Source organism: Gallus gallus, chromosome 1 (assembly GCF_016699485.2).
Source record: "Gallus gallus isolate bGalGal1 chromosome 1, bGalGal1.mat.broiler.GRCg7b, whole genome shotgun sequence".
NCBI classification, from domain to species: domain Eukaryota; kingdom Metazoa; phylum Chordata; class Aves; order Galliformes; family Phasianidae; genus Gallus; species Gallus gallus.
In genome coordinates this window covers 169086943-169108911 of record NC_052532.1, presented here as the reverse complement: position 1 = coordinate 169108911, position 21969 = coordinate 169086943, and the positions used below count along the sequence as shown (strand labels likewise).

The window sequence follows — 21969 nt, the reverse complement described above, 5'->3', positions numbered from 1 at the left end:
ACAATTCCAAATTTGAAGCTTGAAGTATCCAGAACCAACCCAAAAAGCAACAGCTTATGGCCACGGGCAGTGCATTTGTCTACAATTACGTAGAACTTAATCAAATCCAAGTAAAGGAGGACAAATCCTAAGCCGTGTGGACACAAGCCAGTCCTCTCGCCTCTGGGCCTTAGGGCCAAGAGCTGGCTCCTGCTTCTCTTTCCGTTTGTTCTATGGATGTAGGCCTGAAATCGCTGCTTGACAGTTACAGAAAGCATGGCTGCCTATTTTTTGTTCCTCACAGGACTGTGTTTAGCCAACATATCAAAATGCATACAATTATTTGCCGCGTCTTGAGCTTGCCATAATTTAAGTCGCATTTTCAGTGCTCTTATGGTTTGAAACTTAGCACACGTAAGCTGATTCACACCTTGCAAATACATTTAACTCATTTAAATGAGCAAATTCATAAGAAAAAAAACATTGCAAATTATTTTATACTTTTTGTGAGCTTTTTGAGACAGTGAAAATTAAAACATTTGTCAGCACTGAGCAAGTATCTGGGGAACTTCAGGCCTGACAGCCTGACCTTGGTACCAGGGAAAGCTATGGAGCAAATCATCTTGGGTGAGATCACACGGCATGTGCGTGGCATCCAGGGGATCAGGCCCAGCCAGCATGGGTTCATAAAAGGCAGGTTGTGCTTGACCAACCTCATCTCCTTCTAGGACTGGGTGACCAGACTGGTAGACGAGAGAAAGGCTGGCGATGTAGTCTACCTAGACTTCCACAAAGCCTTTGACATGGTCTCTCAAAGTATTCTCCTGGGGAAACTGGCTGCCCGTGGCCTGGACAGGTATACCCTTCTTTGGGTAAAGAACTGGCTGGAGGGCCATGCCCAGTGGGTAGTGGTTTAAGGAGTTAAATCCAGCTGGCGACCCGTTACAAGTGGTGTCCCCCAGGGGTGAGTACTGGGGCCCATCTTGTTTATATCTGTACTGATGACCTAGATGAGGGGATTGAGTGTACCCTAGTAAGTTTGCAGACGACACCAAGTTGGGAGGTGGTGTGGATCTGCCTGAGGGTAGAAGGCCCTTCAAAGGGATCCAGATAAGCTGGATCACTGGGCTAAGGTGAATGGGATGAGGTTCAACAAGGCCAAGTGCCAGGTCCTGCACTTTGGCCACAATAACCCCATGCAGTGCTATAGACTTGGGGATGAGTGGTTGGATAACTGTGAAGAGGAAAGGGGATCTGGGGGTGTTGGTTGATGCTCGGCTGAACATGAGCCGACAGTGTGCCCAGGTGGCCAAGAGGACCAACAGCATCCTGGCCTTCATTAGAAATAGTGTGGCCAGCAGGAGCAGGGAGGTAATCATCCCCCTGTACTCAGCACTGGTGAGGCCGCACCTCGAGTACTGTGTTCAGTTTTGGGCCCCTCACTACAAGAAAGACATGGAGGCCCTGGAGAGTATCCAGAGGAGGGCAACAAAGCTGGTGAGGGGTCTGGAGCACAAATCTTCTGAGGAGCAGCTGAGGGAGCTGGGATTGTTTAGTCTGGAGCAGAGGAGGCTCAGGGGAGACCTCACTGCACTCAACAACTTCCTGAAAGGAGATTGTGATGAGGAGGGGTTTGGCCTCTTCTCCCAGGCGACAAGCAGGACCTGAGTGTATGGGAACTGTTGAATCATGGCCTGAACCTCTGATTGATCAGCTGAGGCGAGCTCTGAGTCAGCCACAGGAGCACAGGTGAAGGCAATTCATCTACGTGACCAGAAGGGGTGAGGCCTGGCTGCACCTCTCCTAGACCCCATTTAAGGGCTGACTGCCACTGGGGAAGGATCTCTTCCTAGAAATCCCTCCCTGGAGTTTTCTACTGTAGGCATAGGACATGGGCGGGCATTTCATTTTGTTGATTGTCTCTTTCCACCATGACAGTCTTTCTAACTATAAACCTGTAAAATACCATCCTAACCACACCACTCTTCTAACTGTACATGTGTTAACTGTACACAGCTCAATAAGGAAGGATGGCTGGAAAGTTGCCTAGCAGAGAAGAACCTTGGGGTGCAGTGTGCTGAGGTAGCCAAGAGCAATGACAGCCTGGCCTGCATTAGAACTGGTGCGGACAACAGGACCAAGGAAGTGACTGTCTTCTTATATACATCAGTAAGACCACACTTCAAGCAGTGTTCAGTTTTGGGCCTCTCACTGAAAGGATGGTGAGTTGCTCAAGTGTGTGCAGAGAAAAGCAATGAAGCTTGTTAAAAGTCTAGGAAACAAAAACTTTGAGGAATGACTGAAATAATTGCAGTTGTGCAATCAGGAGAAGAGGATGCAGAAGGGAGACCTCGCTGCTCCCCTACAGCTACTTGAAAGAAGGCTGCAGTGAGAAGAGAGCTGTCCTCTTTTCTCAGGTAATAGGACATGAGGAAATGGCCTCAAGTTGTGCCAAGGGAGGTTTAGATTGGACATCTGGAAGAATTTCTTCATGGAGGGGGTAGTTGAGCCACGGAATGCACTGCCCAGAGAAGTGGTGGAGTCTCCATCCCTGAAGTTGTTGTGGATGTGGCATTTAGGGACACGGTTTAGAGACAGGACACAGTAGGTTAGGCTGACAGTTGGATCTGATGATCTTGAAGATCTTTTCCAAGTCAAATGATTCTATGATCTATCAATTTTACAGCTTCCTCCTGAATCTGCACACAGTGTCATCTAACATAGACTGTTTCTTTCCTACCAACAAACCACACAGCAAGGGTTTCTGTGTCTCACCTATGACATACTATACAACACAGCACTAAAATGAGGCACAATGGATTTTGAAGGATTTCAGAGAATCAAAGAATCGTTTGAGTGGGAAGAGATACCCAAAGGCCATCTGATCCAACTCTCCTGCAATGAACAGGGACACCTACAGCTCCATCAGGTGCTCCAGAGCCCCATCCAGCCTGACCTCGAATGTCTCCAGGAATGGGGCATCCACCACCTCTCTGGGCAATTTGTCACAAGCATGGAGAGAGATGCATTAGGACTTTCCCAGCTCACTCTGTAGCATGACCACAACTTCACAAAAGTTCTGATTAATCTCATCACTACTCTAGACAAACTGTCCCACCAGATCTATTTGACTTAGGTATATTTAAATACTTCTCAGCACCCAAACAGACAGACTTCCATTCATATGAGGTTTCAGGAAACTGAGTTATGCTAATTTGTCACTGTGGGAGGGCACAGAAAACATTAACCAACCATTGTTGTGCACCCATCATATTTCTGTTGCAAACTGCAGAAAAAACATGATTTCTTCCAGCTTGTAAATGAAAGGTGAGCCGGGAAGGGGTGCAGGGGAGGAGGTGGGGAGAAAGATTAGGAGCACAGAAAATATAATCTAGGAAAAGTTTGATGCCTGTCTGTATGACAACCAGCTTTATCCATGTAAACTCTAAAAATGACATTTAAATGTGAATTAAAAAAATTATCAGATAAAAGGCATTTTAGTTCAATGCAATTAGCACCACAGATTTAACTGCACTGCTCAGTATACAGTCCCTTACAGCATATAAATCTCTATGTACATGAGGTGCTGACAGTAGAAAAGCTTGCTCTATAAGGTTTTCTTCCTGCATTTCTGAACTCCACACCAACAGGAAATCTCTGTCTCTGGCATACTTCCAGCTTCATAGCCATAATCCCACGTGAGTTCAGTTCCAGCTCTCACATGCCTAAGAAATAAGACATCTTGTCAATTTACTGGAATTAAATGAAACAGTAATGTACTTACCATTTGTCACCAGCAACTCACAAGCAAAATCCAAATGCGTATGGGGACAAAAGCATTGCACAGGCAGCATGCTCAGACTGAACCAAGAGATATAAGGAGTGCTGATTTCCTACTAGGAATTCCATACTTCCTGCTATGAAGGGTGCAAATACCTGTACCTAGCAATAAAGATTGTGTCAAGCAGTGTGGTAGAGTTGGGGTCTAAACAACCCATTCTAACTTCCAGGCAAATTTTTGGGAACAAAAAATAAACAAGAAAAAAAACCCAAACATACATGAATACATCTAAATGACAGCACAGGCAGTTTTGTTCTTTTTAATATGTACAGCACATCATTGGGGTTCAAACAGATCTCTGGGTGCAGTGGTGATGAAGGTAACCATCTTTGGTCTAACAAGCAACCTTTTAGTGCAACTGCACTGCACATGTGCACAAAGCCCAGGACTCAAAGTTAAACGGATGGTCCTCAAGAAGTAGCCACTATGACAAGTATAGGAAAGAGAAGTAATTTCTTATGCAGGAAATTGACTGTTCAAAATGAATGCCAAATTAAATAGAGACTAAGATGCTGAGGTACAACCAAGGGAAAATACAATAAAATACTTGTATTAAGAAGAAGAGTAATTCTGTGATATTTCTCACAGAGTAAGATAAGGGATACCCAGTGAATTACCAAGGCAGCAGGCTGAAAATAAAGCAAATGAGAACTTTTCAAGCAGAGCATAATTGTAATATGAGACTTTTTGCCTTAGGATGTTCTGGGAGTCAGAAATATGAAATAATTTAAAACGTGGCTGGGTAACTTTACAGAATATATATAATTAAGTTCAATGATTCAAATGCAGTCCTTAATGTAGATAAGTTGCAAAGGGGTGGCTGACAAAGCAACAGGACAAGCCAGGAGAACGTTTCTTCAACAGTCCCCCTTAACTGCCTTCTGCTGACCACTACTGCCTCTGTTCATTGGCCTCAATCCCCATTACAGAGTTATTTATTGACTACCTGAGCAAGAAATATTCTAGCTAAAATAAAATCTTGTTTCAAACCACTGTCTTCAGAGTTCTCATAAACCCCCACAAAGCAACCCACAGCACGTGTCAGCACAGGACCAAGGGGTTGGGCCTACGGTTGCAAGGCTCCACAGAGTATCTGTGTACCTCAGGCAGAGGGTTTGTCTAAAATAAATCCTTTCTTCTGCATTGTAAATTCTCTCCCAGCACTCCCATTGTCGCACCTGCAATCTGCATCTCCCCTTCTTGACATCTGGTAGGAGATAACCACATCTTCTGCTTTCAGAGGAAGTTTCCCCTTCTGAGAACCCCATTGCCACATTCCCAAGACAAGTCTGACTACACAGAACCCTGCTACTCTTGGAAGCTGCGAAGAGAAGGTTTGGAGTCAGCTTGCTGTGCCCACAGAGAAAATGTATCAACTTTAAGATCCTGTAGGCTCCAACTCTGCCCTAAAGGACACAGCTCTGCTGGCCACTCTTTGAAACACAACACTAAGACCAACAAACCATTGCTTTTAAGATGACCACACAGAGTTAAACCTACTTTTCAGTGGAAAGAATGATAACCAAAATGGATGCATCCAAACCAAGCTACCCCATGGTTTCATGAGGTAAACAGCTGCACCCTTAGCATAACTTTTTCTTAATAATTAAGCACTATTTTCTTCCCTTGTGCTTTGAACAAACATTGAACTTCCAAAAAAATTCACCTGTTTGTGAAGAATGCAACCCATGGGAAACTTCTGTTGTGCGTCTCTACAAACACACTCTGTGCAAAGAGATTGGGGCAGCAGCTGTGCTGTGAAACAAAATACATGAATTAGAAACAGTGAAACACCCGGTCTTCCACTGAAGATTCTATTTTGCATCAGGTTTGTCACTGCTACAAGTAGTGCCTTCCTCTCCTATTCCAGTCAACACAATTACTGTTACTTAATGCCACTACCACTGATTTTTGTTTAACAGTGTCTCTAATGTTTCATCTCCATCATACTATGAAAGTACCCTTTCTTAGGAAAATCAAAGCCTTTTTATCAAGCTGTTCTCCAGTGATTTACGGTGCGAAATCATCTCTGATTTATGACGCAGTACAAGTAGTCAGTACATGACATGCATTTCAATGGCAGTCAGTGAAGTAAGTAATAGGGACGCATGTGTGGTCATGGATGAAGAGGGAAGGTTTCAGCAAGATACACTACAACTCTTACCCCCACACTACCTCTGCAAGGTAACACTTAAATATACGCAAGGATTTTGCAGCAAGACACGTATCCATGCCAAGAGAGAGAAATAAGTTACTTGCTGAGTGCATACAGATGCGTGTATGAAGCATTCATCTTAGCTGGAGGTTCTTTGGAAATCACTGCTATCTCTTGTTAAGTCAAAGTTGAGAGACTCACTAACCAGGTATCTCACAGTAGGACAGATCACTTTTTTCTACAGCTCACTCATATTCGAGAATTTCCTACAATATCACAGCACTTACTTTAAACCAGCATGAGCCAGACTTTATAGTGCTTTGGGAATAAAAAGTGAAGCTGGGAGAAGGGCTGTGGGTCAGTAGAATGTATAATTTGATCTCCAGATACCCCACACTCCCAAAATGATGTTCTAAAATTCAGGAAACAAGTGTCACTCATTACTTGGGAATATTTCACTCTGTAACCTAGTGTTGCCAAAACCTACAGCTAGTATAGGCCACACATGTTACGGAAGCCCTCACAGCTGGCACGAGCCAATCTGCTGTCCTGTCACTTCAGAGTGCAGGGAGCACCGCATTGCCTTCACACACACCCCACCATATATTTGGGTTATGACAGAACAGACTTTTGCAAAAGCTTTCTGGCTCACGAAAACACATTACTCATGTAAGCTAAGGCAAGCAAGAAAACACATGCAAGCTTTTACTTACATTAAGAAAACGACCCACATTTCCTTCTTTTGTGGCATCTAGTATATAGATATTTTCATTGTTAGCATTCTTCAGAAGCGTTCTGTCACCGTCTGCTTCCACACAAAATATGCCTTGTTTTGCCTGTCTGTGAGCTTCCTCTACGCAGTCAGCTTTTTGTAGAACCTTTGTGGATGGCTTCACAACGTATTTATCGTTCAGCACGTCTGTTCTGCCACAAGCAACACCCTTCAGAGACAGACTCTTCCTTCTGCATTCAGCACTGTCCATTTCAGCAGGCTCCGTCTGTCCAACTTCCACCAGGTCTTCTTCCCTCTGCTTCTGGGAGGATCCTGGCAATTGATGGCTAAGTTACTTTTCAACATTAGTTTAAAGCAGAAGCCAAAGCCCTTCTTTGGCCCCGAACTCTTATCCATCCATCTTTCTTTGTTCTCCACAATGCACATGGTTTCCTTACCATCTGCAAAGCTGTAACTATCCTTTCGAACACCTTTCATCACTTCTGCTGCAAATCACTACACCTCCTGCTGCAGTGCCTAAAGCATTTGCTTATGTGTCTCACGAGTGACCCACTCCCTCTCTTCTTCTCATATCCCACTCCAAAACCATTTCTTCCACAAAGCATTTCTTCATCATTCTCTACCTTAACTTAATTTCTGAGAGAATCACAAATGAAATGAAGACAGAAATATCGGTTTCACAGTTTCCCAGGGTTGAATGCTCCCAACCCTGCAATTCTCCACGTATCCTTTTCAGTTGACTGCTACAGATAGTGGGTACGATACAACAATATTTTGTGTATATTTGGAAATAGCATTTCCCACTGCTGTCATGTATTTGAGAAGCAGTTTTATGAACAGTTTAACATGTCCCAAGGTCAGCTTTGCAGGCAAAATAGCATCCTGTGGTAGTTAATGCACTGTAATATGCAAGGCAGCAATCGTTTTTGTACTGCTGAGCCATTAAAGCAGTCTAAGCACTGCATGGGCATAATTATTCTATCCTGAGAACAAGCCTGCAACAAACACGAAGACCACTGTTTACATTTGAAGTCTATCATGTGATGATGGGGCACAAGTATGCTAAGAGTGCAGTATTTGTAACTCTGCAAACCTACTTTCTTTGTTTGTCCCACTCGTCAGTTCTGTTTCACTTGACTGCTGAGGCTGAGAACTATTATCTTCATCTGAGCCAGCACTGTGCACCAGTGTATCGACTTCCTTGAAACAGAACAAAAATAGTGAAAAGGCTGTGATGTATTTTGCTGTATGAAACACTGGGTCAACAAAGGATAGTAAATAGGTTTTAGGAATCCAGGATTTAAGTTTCAAACCTACCGTGACACTGAGTTCCAAAGCTCCAAACATTTAACTGCAACGCATACCTCAAACTCAAATTATTCTTTGGAACAACCTGGAAGAAGCTCACCACTCAATGTAATATTTATGTAAGTGCTTAAGACCCAAACATTTCACAGTCTAAATGTTTTTGTGTAAGTCGCACCAAAGCCCAAATATGCTTTGTATGAGGTTTTAGTAAAACGAACAGAAAAGAAACCAGATATGGAAGCACTGGAATAGATCAAACTGCCAAATTTTAGCATGAAAATATAATGTGCAATGGAATCTGTAGAGTAAGTTTACACCAGTCTCCTTCCTTTGCACATGTTTACAGGTAACATTTTGCACCTGGGGCAGGTAAGATTCTCTTCACTGTGCCACTGTATGCAGTTACTGCTCCCAAGATTTTCTTCTCTCCCTGCTGTGTCATTCTCTGGGGGGACATCACAAAAATATTATCACTCTGACTCCCTCATTGCTGCAATTAGTTAACAAAGGCGGTGGAGGGGGAAGAAACCTTTATTGAGACTCATAACTGGAGTGTATGCAAAGGGTGAGTTTGGAAAAAGGAAGGCTGTGAGAGCAACTAATGCCATTCTCAGCAACAAGTTGAACAGCTGATAATGGAGAATGGACACGATACAGCTTCCAGCTCAGCTCACAGTGTGACATAGAATCATAGAATGGTTTGGGTTGGAAGGGACCTTTAAGATCACCTAGTTCCAACCCCCTGCTACAGGCAGGGATACCTCCCTCTAGACCAGGTTGCTCAAAGCCCCATCCAGCCTGGCCTTGAATGCTTCCAGGGAGGGGGCATCCACAACCTCACTGGGCAACCTGTTCCAGTGTCTCACTACCCTCACAGTAAAGAATTTCTTCCTAATATCTAGTCTAAATCTACCCTCTTCCAGTTTAAAGCCATCTCCCCACATAATTTCATGAAGAAAGGCCGTTAGGATTTTTTTAAATGTGTTTAAAATTAAAAGGTCAAAATTAACATATATACTCAGCATAGTGAACATAAATCTTTTAAAGCCACTTATTAACATTACCATTTTCAGCTGGTGATTATCCACAACAGCTATTCTAGTTCCAAGCCTTCTCGTGGCTGCAGTATTCAAATTCCTTGGATGAATTCTGTATAGGGAGTTCAAAGGGAAATTGCAAAAGACAGACACATAAATAACTCTCACAACATATGTTTCTTTAACAGTCTCTAGCTCGTGAAGAACAGATCATAGCCTGTAGTTCTACTTTCACCTCAAACTGCCTTCAAGAATGGAAGGTTCACTGCTCCAGAGAAACAAATTCTCTGTTGTTCGATTCACCTCAACACAGAGCACCTACAGAGTTTTGCCTTTCTCCTGCTATTACTTTCAATAGTTTGAAGCTATACTATAGTGTTAAAACAGGAAAGCAAAACAAACGTCAGGGGAGAAAGAATACACGGTGAGACAGTCAATATACAGCAGATATACAAAACGCTCTCCCACAGAAGAATCTCAACCTTCACCTGATGTGAAAGCGTGAAGGATGGCAAGTATTTGGTATATATCCCTACAACATCAGAAGTCACATTTATGTTATTCTTCCCTACAATTTATAGCAGAAGACCTATTAGAAATAACATCCAGTGAACAGCTGCTAATTAAGTAATTTACAGCATTATTAATTTGCTAGCTTCCCAAGATACCAAAACATGAGAATATACTGGCAGGTATTTTTTTTTTTAAAGCTTCTGTTTGTGATGTTACTGTGCTTCTCAAAGATCTACAACAGCCTTTCCTCACAGAACGAGTATTTGCAATTACTTACAGGTATTACAAAGAAAGTGTAAGCAAAGCAAGGCAGAAAGTTGAGGGAAACAAGCTCCTCGTGTCCTTCTGAAAAAGACTACAGTATGCTACTGCTGAGGCCACATGCATTACTTTGCAGTGGTTTTATTTCAGGAATCCTGATAGGCTATGAGACCATAAGGTGTAAACAAGATTACAATTTCTGTGTATTGCAACAACACCTGCAAAAGCAAGGCATTGTCAGACTGCTAACTGGCAAGGTTACAAGTCCTAGCAGAGTGGGTCAAGGGACAAAGAAGAAAAGGTTTAGAGATGGAAGCAAAGAATAGTACAGTTAGTGGCTGATTTATTATCAAATCCTTTAGTGTCATCAAGTATGCTTTTAATTGCTTCTCTCTTTTCAAGCTAGCATAATGATTCATGCCCTGAAGAGGTGAAGACACTCAGGAGAGAAATGGGATTTCTAGCAAATGCCAAGTGATGCACGTTGTGAGGAAAATTAGTATGTAGGAATCACTCTATCCCACTAGAACTAATAACCAGGAGTTGAAAAAGTAAAAGAAACACCTCTCAGCAAACAACATTCAATTCTACTGTATGTTCTATAGGGGACACTCTAGAATATCAGAATATTACGTTTTACATTTGGTAAACTTACGGAGTTGAGTCATTTTCATTAACAGCAGACTGCTGATGCTCAAGAATGTCATCTTTGCCAGTCAGCACGAGTTCAATCTCAGAGTCTGAACAGCTGGAGTCGAGTTTTCTTTTTTTGGAGAAGAAGCTTTGCCCTCTGTCATTCACAGCACTCTCCTCCTTCAAGTCTTGATCAGCACCTCCCAGCTCTTGAACTTCAGCTCTGCTCATTAACCTGCCTGGAAGAAAAATGAAAAAAAAATTAATAGTTACTTAATTTAAGTTATTAGTTAATTAGTTTAATAGTTACTTAATAGTTACTTAGTTAATTGTTACTTAATTTAACTTATTAAAAAATAATAGTTACTTAAAAGTTGGGTCACACACACTATCCCAGCTCAATCATAGAATCATAGAATCACTAAGGTTGGAAAAGACCCACAGGATCACCCAGTCCAACCATCCACCCTTCATCAATGATTCTCGCTAAACCATGTCCCTCAACACAACATCCAAACGCTCTTTAAACACCACCAGGCTCGGTGACTCCACCACCTCTCTGGGCAGCCCATTCCAGTGCCTGACCACCCTTTCAGAGAAGTAGTATTTCCTAATGTCCAGCCTGAACCTTCCCTGGCGCAGCATGAAGCCATTCCCTCTCCATCCTATCACTAGTCACCCGGGAGAAGAGGCTGACTCCCAGCTCACCACAACCTCCCTTCAGGTAATTATAGAGAGCAATAAGGTCTCCCCTGAGCCTCCTCTTCTCTAGACTGAGCAACCCCAGCTCCTTCAGCTGCTCTTCATAAGGTCTGTGCTCCAGACCCCTCACCAGCTTTGTTGCCCTCCTCTGGACACGCTCCAGGGCCTCGATGTCTTTCTTACAGTGAGGGGCCCAAAACTGGACACAGTACTCAAGGTGCGGACACAGTACTCAAGGTGCAATCTTGTATTCAAGGCAAGAGAATTATTTGGGAAAACAATAGATGAATGCACTTATACTGAAGGAAAAGTACCCTTTGCACAGGATGCAGAGACTTGTGAGGGAAAATGTATGTGTGACAGGCTTTACTCCAGATAGCACCATCACAATGCAGAATCCCTCAAGGTTTTTCCGTCTGTTCGATCATCTGCAAGTTAAGGTCATACAGACTCACTTCTTTTCCAACTTCAAGCTTCCCCGCTTGGTTGTCAAAGGAATTCCATGGCATAGGACACAGGGGAGGTAGAAGTTATGCTATGGGTCTTCCATGGGTCATGTTCTGTTACCTGAGTAAGTACAAACAAACGTCCCCTTGTCGATGTCATCCAGGCAGCGGACACCCCAACCCTTCTTCTCTGTGTTGAACACTTGCAACCGAACTTGAATGCCATGCTGTACAACTCTGTTCTGACACATCATCTTGTCACATCTGCATGACACGCTGCACTCATAAATCCTGTCAAGATGAAGCAAAATAAAACACAGGAAAGTAAAGTCGCTATTATTCATTTCACCCCTGAGCACAAATAAGGCTGAAAAGACAAAGAGCCTGGCTAAAACTGACTGCACGGCAGTGCTCTGAAACTCACGACATTCTTGACTGTTGACTCATCAGTTTTAAGAGTTCGTCAGCCAGATCTTTGAACAAGACGACAAAAAATAAATGCCACCTTTTTATTTTACAGAAGAAAGTCACACAGGTGCAGAAATCTTAATGAGGCAGCTAATTGTATTGGAACAGACTTTAGCAAAACAACCTGTCTGTCGAGACCTCACTGCAGCTATCAGGAGTTTAGGATTTAACCAAATGCCACTAAAAGAATTCAGAACTGTGCTTTTTTTTACATTTGTTTGTGTGTTCACTTGCAGCTTTAACCCCGCATGCCAATTGTAAGGAAACACTGTACAGTAGCAAGGACTGAAAAGGGTTCCTTAAGCCTTGATGTGTTCATCCCTTGGCTATTGCAGAAAGCCACCTTGCAAAACTCCTCTCCTGAACTCCTGAGGTTACTGGCACCTTCCCACAGGCCATGTGGCTAACTTTATGCTGCTGGGAGTCCAATAACAGTTTCAGAGCTCCTTCTTAGACTTTAAGAGGAAGAGCAAACACTTGAAGCACTGGGAGCTTTGGAGACTCTTGCGAGATGGCTTACTGTCTACCTTACTGGGAGCAATAACTCTTTTCTTCCATCACCTGTGCACACCATCCCCAGCTACCTGGCCTGCCAAAGGGACTGCAGTGCACTACAGCAGGGACTGCTATCACGGTAGAAATTGGAAGCATAGTACTTCCTCATTCCTAAAGTTCCCCACATTACTCCATTCCAAATCTAGCAAAAGCAACTAGCTTATTACGTCATTAGGAGTCTGATCCTACAGAGCAAATATCTGAACAGGTCACTGTGCAAAAACAAGGGGTGGTTATCTCCTCCCACTTCTTAGACTGATACTGGCTGTGATGATCTCGCAGTAGATCCTGCAATACGTCTCCTTTCCTTGTGGCAGATTTCCTTCCCACTGATTGCATGAATGAGCAAGGACAAGGGTCAGGTTAAGACCTGAGCTTCTAAACGAGGTAATATACTGTGTTACTCTTCTTGGGCCCTGAGTTAAGATGTGAAAACTGTAGTATCTGCAGCACAAGAGTGTTTTTTATCTCTCTTATTCAAGACACATCAATTATTTCTGCAAAAATCATCCTTATCAATTAGTAAAACTGACAACAATTTAAGGTGTTGGTAATTCAGAGACAATACAGTTGTAAAGAGTACACAAAACAGCTCTGTCTTTATTACCCACTAGGAACAGGCCCTTCCAGTCTTTTGTAACTGTATCCACGAGACATTTTAGCATTAGGAGACACAGAAACTTTACGGCAGCCTCTTGCAGTTAGCTGTAGACATGCACACTTTGACCTAGAAAATAAAAGTGAAGCACCGTATAGAAATCAGAACGTATTTGGAGCACAGTAGATCAAAATTAAATCTAGATAATTTAAAATGTACTTGACTATATACAAACACAAATGCATTATTTTCTATTTTTTTCCACCTTTGCTGCAAAAGGTCACTTCAGGTACCCCATCCTCCTCTTTGTCTCTTGCCTGGTTATGCGTGCTTACAAAAATAATGTCTCCCTTATTCCCCATTCTTCTGCCAACCTCTGCAAAGGCACACACAAACAGTTGACGCGTGGCAGAAATCGTTACCAACAGGACACTGTTAAATGGATTGAAGGAAGGAAAGAAAATCATTTGTTCTGGCACAGCATCCCAGTCTGTTAGCCACTACTTCATCACTTTCCTCCCACTCTAGGCCCTAGGAATTGAATAATTCCACACTGCCAATTGAAGAACTCCAGCAGTAATGCTGATCCTCACTATCTTAAGTCATGACAGTTCCAAAGACTCACTGTAATTAGTCAAATATCAACCCCTAAAACTACACATTGAAAGCAACTCAGGTCTTGGTGAAGTTCAACACACAGAAGGAGCATGCTATGTGCTCGCTGTTCCCCACTGCCCTACTGAAACTAAATAATCTGAGTTACTGAATCTTATTCTATTTCAAGCTATATGCAGGGTCATAGGCAGTTATACTGCACAGCAGTATGAGCATGTCCTCTAGCTATCAAATATACAAAGTATATTCAATCCAAGATTAATGCCTGCAGGCAAAGACCAGGTGAAAGACAAATACCCCTCAGGTGAGCAGCCTAACTATCACTGAACTCACATACATTAACTGTGGCAGTTCCTCACAGAGTTAAACACAGTCCAGAGTTAGCAGGGTTTAGAAGACGACATCAATGAGCAACACCACTTGGAACAGTCCAGAACATAAATGTCTTGTGAGACCTCAGTGTTTCATAGCATTTGTTGATGGATGGGATGTAGAGACTGTAAAAGGTCTCTTCCTCTGCCCTTATTAATCTACGACCCAAACTACCTGACCTCTCTAGGTTGTCAAATCCCAGCCCTGAGGGATACCATCCCACAGAGGGGTCTGTAGCAGTTATCACACAGAAGCCTTCCCTGCCTGCCAGAAAAATGAGCTGCCTCTTGCTAGCACAATGCTCTCCCTTCCCCACTCCTTTCCTAAAGCCAAGAGATCTGCTTTCCTCCTCCACTTGAAGGAGAAGCATTGCATATTTGAGAATAAAGGTAAAGGAACATCCTAATCAACCTCTTGTTTGCTTCCTTCCCTTTAACAGAGGCTGGGTAGGTAGGAGTACCCAAGCAGAAGACAAAGACACAGTGGTTTCAGTCAACACAAACCGTGGCACAGGACAGCTACTGCAGATATCCACGTAGAGACGTCCCTTCATCATTTGGCACTGCTTGGTATTGTGTACCTTCACACCTCCAACGCCACCCTCATACTGACACATTATGCAAAGCTTGTCTGGGATTAGATTCTTCTACTTACCTATCAATGCAGCCATCCGTGCAGTCACATGAATCAAGAAAAGTGCTGGATAAATTGTTGAGATAATATCCACGAGGCCACGATGCCCTCCGGTATTTAAAATAAGGTAATCTGGCACGGTCAATGTCATTACAGAAGGAAATAGGCACAGATTCAGCTCCATTGCTGATATCAAGATCAAATACAAGGGGTTCTGGATTTACAGTGTTCCTGCCCAACAGGACGTATGTGTTAAAAGAGAAGTGATCAATAAATAAGAAATCACATTTTGTCTCAAACAAATAACTTTGAACATCTTGAAAACTTCTCAGACTTCTGCCACAGGGAGCTTTATAATGCACATCCAGTGATTTTGAAAGGCAGTCTGCTTTCGCATGGCGTCTTTGAAAGTGAAACAGTATTGGTATCTTAAGAGGATTTTCACCCTTGTAGGAGCTTACTGCTCTGTTGGAGAGACATGCACTGGAGCACTTGTGGATCCGATACTGGGGATTTAAAGGTACACGTTGAATTTCACTCGATACTTCCTCACTCTCTGAATCTGATTTTTCAATCTTCTCCTTTTTGCTAATAGGCATGAGAGAAGGAAAAAAAGAGAAAGAAAAGAACAGCATCTCAGATGATCAGTAAACCAACCAGTCTTTTAGTGGTTCAGCATTATCAGTGTAGGAAAGCCTGAAGGCAGCCAAGGGTTTTACTGAATGACTGCATTATCTGACATCTCTTAACACCATATGCAGACATGTACAGTGCCATTCTAAATAAGTGACAGCAACAAAAAAAGGAGCCATACCTTTCCTTCTATCTTCCAAATCAGCTCCCAAGGCTAATTATGAAAACAAAGTCATGTACCTAATAACAATCAATCTTCACAGTCTGGGAAAGCTTGAGAACTGAACTCAAAAGCTTTCAAGTTCCAGCACTGGTAATCCTGCTAATAATCATGGATCTTCATTCAGAACAAAACAGATGTTCTATCCTGCAAGGCTTTCACATGGTAGTTTGGATAAGTCTACTCAAAACCTTAGGTTTTCCATGTGGGTCAATTTAAAAATATATATATTCACATGGAAAATTGTCAGGACTCAATGTTGATTTTAAATCAATGAATATATAGATAATACAGAGATTAAAAACTCTCTCAAATTCAGTAAAGATACGTACAATAATGAGCTTTGCCATCCTGGAAGTATTAAATAAATACACTGACCTGTGTGAACCCTCTACAGAGTTTCCACTGCTGTCATCCGTAACAACACGCTGTGATTTAGGTTTGGGTTCCTGTATATTCTCTCCATCAAGAACATCATTTACTGAAAAAATTGGGATACAAGCAAAACCTCAATGGTCCACATTTCAATAATCTATAATTGAATTTAGTAACTAAAGAGATAACTGCCAAAACACAATAAAGGCAATGCACTGCTGTGAACTACAGTTAACAAAGCATGCTAACAAGCACCCTGCTAGAAATAAAATGTTTTGCACTTATACAGAAGTGATGTGTTTGCATAAAGGCATATAGGTGAGAAGCTCACACACACTCTTCTCTCTCTCATACTTCTCCCCATCCTCCCTCCCCCTGCCATTCCTTCTTCCCAGAGGAGGAAAACAGAAGTGTGTATGGACAAATCTGAGACAAAAACACACTGCAAACATTTATGCTTTTTCACCAGCCATCACGTGACTTGAGTATTAAAGTCTCCCATGAGGCTTTCAAACTGCACAGAGGTAACATACAGGAAGCATATACAGGTTTTTCTTCGTTATTTGAGGTAAAATGCTGGCAGGGTATTGCCATAAGGGGAATACTGTACAGGCTAACTTTGGTTTCAGTCAGCTCAGGTTTATCAGTGTTTCTTACTGCAAGCTCCATCTTTACTTGGTCCAAGCCACGTACACACACACACGCACACAAACCACAGAAGTACAAACTCAGATGAATGTCTGCAGTTCAGTAACTGAGGAAATAATCCCTTTTTTCCTTGCAATGCTAACAGGCTCCTGAGATCTACTTTATTGATTTCAACATAAGGAAACAGACCTCTGGTAAGATAAATGAAAGCTACATAGCAAATAAATGCAGTCAAGATGCACGTACCATTTGTCAACGTTAAAAGATCACCCAGATCAGCTTCGTTCACCAATGCCCAAGCCTGCCAGCATTCTATGTAGAAACAAAACAAAAACAGATACGAAGTGCAATATAAGTAATAATAATAAGGACAATGATAGTAGAGATTGCTGGAAGGAAAAAGAAAGCTATGCTCTAGACACATTTGTTTCCTGGCTGTGCTAATATAGAGCACTGCGACACTGACACTGTAATTAACTTTTTGCTACAGTCCTTAATAGACACACCTAGGAGTAGCAACACAGTCACAGCTCACATCAGTAGCTGAACAAGCACTGAACAACCTCTTGCTTTTAGAAAGCTGCTGGAATGCTTTTAAACACAAGTCCAGTAGTTTTCAGAGGCAGCAATTTGTGTAAACATTAATCAGTGCAAGATTCTCTCTTTGCTTCTGTCACCAGACTAACCATCTTCTGGCTAAGGACAGGATCCTGTCAGAGCAAATTAATGCTGCTCCTGAATTGCTGGATGCGGTCTTCAGATAGTAAGAACAGGAAGAGGTGACTCTGTCTCAACCTGTTGCCCCGTGCAATAAATATTACAAGTTGGCAGACAAATGTCAGTAAAATTCACATTAGTATTTTAGTTTGGAACAAAACAACACACAGGAAAATACAAATTTAAGTATGGCATAGATTCATACCGATACCTGGAGATTCAAATTCAACCTTTAGCTCTGCAGTTCTGTAACATTTTGTCATAACATCAAGATTAAGGAGCTCAAGTTCACCCCCCAAAAATGCAGTACCAATTTAGAACAAGCACTGTAATGCAGAATGTGTAGCTGTATCAGTTTAAAAGCGTCTTAAACCAGTATACATTTTCTTGCACAGAAGCAGCGAGATGTACAGATTAGATTTACATGGATGATTTAATAATAATAATAAATATTTTTATAAATTAAAACACTAGTAAAATAAAAACCAAACCTGTGTACTGTAGATGTAGATAAAGAACATTTAGTTCCATGAAAATCAGGAACATTCTTATAACACATTGCTGTTAAATTTTTCTGCTAACGTTACAATGGTTTCTTCAATATGGAATAATTGCAGTCCTGCTGAATCGTTACAAGGATTTCAAACCTTGATTTGTGGCAGTTCCATTCTTGATCTTTTCCTTTAGCAGCAGCAGTACTTCCTGCACCTGCTCAAATATGAGATCCACTCTTCTACTTTCCAGTTGCGTCCAAAATGCCTTCAAATCACCTGAAATACAAACTGTCATTTGTAAGTCTGCACAGCTTCCAAGAAGTCTAAAAACATGAGTAGCTCTTAATGGACTTTTCAAAGGCTCCTGCTCACATGAGTGGGAAGCAGGGGCCTAGTACTTCTAAAAGATCAGGCAAGATACCTGTTATTCTTACTGTAGGCTTAAACTTTCATAAGTCTATTTTCTAACTGTAAGCATGAAAGTGAAACAGTCTAATGATGAACGGGGGTGACTTCTGATGGTCCACGAAGCTTCTTTGATGTTGAGGTGCTGGAGTGGGTCCAGATGAGAGCCACAATGATCTGGGAGGGCTGGAGCACATCCCTTTATGAGGATAGGCTGAGAGAGTTGGAGAAGGCTCTGGGAGGACCCTATAGTGGCCTTCCAGTACCTGAAGGGGGCCTACAGGAAAGCTGAGGAGGGATTTATAAGGGCATGTCACAACAGGACACGGGGAAATGGCTTGAAACCCAAACAGGGTAGATTTAGACTAGATATTAGGAAAAAGTTCTTTACTGTGGGGGTGGAGAGACACTTGAACAAGGCAGGCAGGCAGGAGAGAGGCTGTGGATGCCTCCTCCCTGGAAGCATTAAAGGCCAGGCTGGATGGGGCTTCGAACAACCTGGTCTAGAGGGAGGTACCCCTGCCTATAGCAGGGGGTTGGAACTACCTGATCTTAGAGTTCCCTTCCAACCCAAACCATTTTATGATTCTTCAAATCATTTTTCAAGTACATCAACAAAGGGCATTCTGGAAGCCTTTCTCTAAATATTAGTTAAGTCTCACTATAAATTAATCACAGAATCACAGAACTGTAGGGGTTGGAAGGGACCTCTAGAGATCACCTAGTCCAATTTCCCTGCCAAAGCAGGCTCTCTAGACCAGGTTGCACAGGTAGGCACCTAATCATCACTAAAACTCAGAAATGACAAAGGAGAATGTTTTCAATGGAATGAACTGAACATATTACTACAGAAAAGACATTTGTGAACAGTTTATAGCCAAGCACGGTTTATCACATCTCTTCCAGGAATATGTATTTGAGGCACAAAGCCTGTTAATGCAAACAGCTAAAATACTAGCAGGACACCTTTGGCAAGGACTTATATAGAAGAAAATATAGCTCATTGTGTCACCAGACCATGCTAGAAAAGCGAACGTGTTCTCTGTTTTGGTTAATAATTCCCATCCTCAATCATTAAGCACAGAAGAATTAGTAAATCTTTTTCCCCCATTCCACTTTAAGAGCTACAGTCCACTGTCACCACGCAAGGTTTACGGTCTATTTTCAGACAGCACGTTATGGCTGGCAAATGTGCCACAATGACACCTCCCCAGCAGTCACAAGATGCAGCACTACTGCAAGGCTTGCAAAAAGTTGTTGTTTTTTTTTTTCCCCTTAACAAAGAATGACTTTATTGCTCGGTACAACAGAAGCCAAGTAATTCTATGTCAGTACAGAGCCTACCGTTACTCTCCAAAGGGTCATGAAAGTAACAATCCTTTGTCACTACACCACAAGATGCTTATGTCCTCAGCAGTTAAAAACTTAATATTAAACATAAACAGGCAACATGGAAGGTACTTCTTCTAATATTAATGATCTGGCACTAACTCTCAACAACATTTAACATGCTTTTGTATTCACAGGAATGACAAGTATATATAAAAGCCTTTCGGAACAGCACACTGTCTACTGGGCTACTTGTATTCTGGGCCATTCCCACCCTCTTGCTAACTGTAACACAAATTTAAAATACTGGGAAACAAGCATATGTAATATCCCTGTTTTAAAAGATGTTTATTCAGAAATATCATTAAAAAATTCCACTGTGGCACATTAAAACTGTTGCCATTATTTGTTACCTGCTTTCAGACACTTGGGTGCAACTACAATATATGGTTAACAGTGGTGGAAGGTCCACTTCAGATCATGGGTGACAGAACAGTCTTTCACTTCTGGGTCAGTTCTAACCTTGCATAGGCCAAAAGCAAACAGATCGCATCAATACTTCCTGTCCTGCTCAAGTCTCTCAACTCGAAAGACCTTCCCACTTCTCATGCTACAGTGCTCTGAAACTCCAGCAGCTAAAGTTGTGAAATTCATAGCATAATTTTAATTTCAAAGAAACAGATGTTCACATCATTCATCTCCTCTTCAGTGTTAACGCTGCTCTTGTTGATCTCAGCCAGGAGGATGTGGAACGAACAGACACAGGATACGTTCAGTTTCTCAACCTTCAAAACAGCCTCAACCAGCTGAGGACTCAGAGCATGGACTGGCATCTGGTGGCACTACTTCTAAAGCTGGCTGAGGCTATTGCTTCTGGGGGGGGATTTTCTTTTCCCTCTATCTTTGTGACCATATATCTTTCTCTTTCAGTATTGTGCAAGAGAATGAAGTTAGAGCAAGAAAAAAAGCAGGCTAAGCCAGAGTTCCCCAGAAAAACACTGGGGCGTTTCCTATGAAAAACCCATAGTGCTGACTTTATATTCTACTTATCCACGACATAAGCTGGAACTACTGTCATCCAGCTACCACTTTCATATTCCAAGTGGTATCAGACAAACACCACGTTCCCCATTCCCTCCCTAAGTCTGAATCATACTACCTTCAGCTGTCTCCTTCCTGGAAGTGATACGGTTCTTCTCTTCAGGACAGTCACGCAGCACTGCAAGGGGTGCAGAACAGACAAGTAAGAGTTCAGCTGAGGAATAAAAATGCTTCTCACCAAAAGATACACCAGCAGCTTGCAGGAGAGAGCATCGGTGAGAAAACTACACGTGAAAGCGTTGTGATGAAACAGTCCTGCTTTCAAAGCTACCCAGAACCACAAGATAGAGCAGAACACTGAAGTGAAAGAAGCTGGGAAGGCTTTTTTTTTCGCAAGCATACACAGATTACCATCAGTAAAACACGACGCTGTTGTGAGGAGAACCACACGTGCTGCTGTGTTCAGATGAGCAATGCCTTCTGTTAGCTCCCGTTTTCCCCTTTTTAACTAACGCAGCTCTACTGCAATTAAGCTAAAAACAGGGAAAAGACCAAAGGTTGTGGCTTTTTTAGGTCAGAAACGTACGGGATCTGTTTCACAACAGATGCTCAGTGAAGCACTAAAGGAAAGCAGCGCTCAGCTGCGCGGCACACGGCAGATTCCTGGCCATGAGCATTAAGGACACAGCACCAAACACACCCGGCTGTACGCCAATGACATCTCCGCGGCACGCGGTATCGCCTCAGCATTCCCACGTGCTCCTCCGCGGCTCTGCCACAGGAATTTCATTCGTTCGGCCGAGAAAGGAGAAAAAAGCGAAGCTCTTCACGAGGTCTTAACGAGTTCTGCGGGGAAGTTTCTCACAGGATCTGCCTAGCGACCGCTCAAAACACGCATTCGTATCGCTTACTTCGGTTCCCCTCCATGTCGCGGAGCCCCGCTCACGCTGGGGAGCTGCGTGCAGGCGTTGCCGTCCGACCCCGGCTGGGCAGAGGCATCCAGGCCGGGCCGTGAGTGCCCCGCCAGCGCCCGCGCCCCCCCGGGGCCGACATGAGGCGAAGACCACGCGTGGAGGCGAGCCCGCTCGCCCTCCTCCCGGCTGCCGCTCCACTGAGGGCCGAAGAATGAAGAGGACTAAAGCGGAGCTCGGCACACAGCGTTACCTCAGTCAGCTGCTGCGCCGTCACCGCCCGCCAGGGGGCGCCAAGCACCAACAGCTATGCGCATGCGCCGAGCTAGGCTTCGTTACCTCGCGTT

The 21969-nt window shown here is 42.9% G+C and overlaps 1 protein-coding gene across 2 annotated transcripts; it reads right to left on the bottom strand.

The window, feature by feature from the left end:
- Nucleotides 1–3086: 3086 nt before the first annotated feature.
- Nucleotides 3087–21907, bottom strand: SETDB2 (SET domain bifurcated 2). Of its 2 annotated transcripts, none has more exons than XM_040699868.2 (14): nucleotides 21623–21907; nucleotides 20830–20889; nucleotides 18090–18212; nucleotides 16972–17037; nucleotides 16081–16183; nucleotides 14871–15437; nucleotides 13239–13358; nucleotides 11730–11899; nucleotides 10483–10699; nucleotides 9081–9165; nucleotides 7806–7908; nucleotides 6689–7020; nucleotides 5487–5570; nucleotides 3087–3704 (listed from the first exon to the last, which is right to left on the bottom strand). In XM_040699868.2, the coding sequence occupies exons 1-14, from the start codon at nucleotides 21636–21638 to the stop codon at nucleotides 3684–3686; spliced, it is 2067 nt and encodes a 688-aa protein (XP_040555802.1). In that variant the 5' UTR covers nucleotides 21639–21907; the 3' UTR covers nucleotides 3087–3683. The 2 variants fall into 2 exon arrangements, with proteins under 2 accessions (XP_040555802.1, NP_001376394.2); NM_001389465.2 differs by having other exon boundaries at nucleotides 3234–3704; nucleotides 5487–5575.
- Nucleotides 21908–21969: the final 62 nt, after the last annotated feature.

What these genes read in the sequence shown, in the direction of transcription:
- SETDB2 (NM_001389465.2), bottom strand. An exon ending in AATGAAAATGACTCAACTCC is followed by an intron (nt 9,166 to 10,482) that starts GTAAGTTTACCA and finishes CTCCCTATACAG; the next exon opens with AATTCATCCAAGGAATTTGA. An exon ending in ATGTGGGTCGTTTTCTTAAT is followed by an intron (nt 5,576 to 6,688) that starts GTAAGTAAAAGC and finishes TTTGTTTCACAG; the next exon opens with CACAGCTGCTGCCCCAATCT.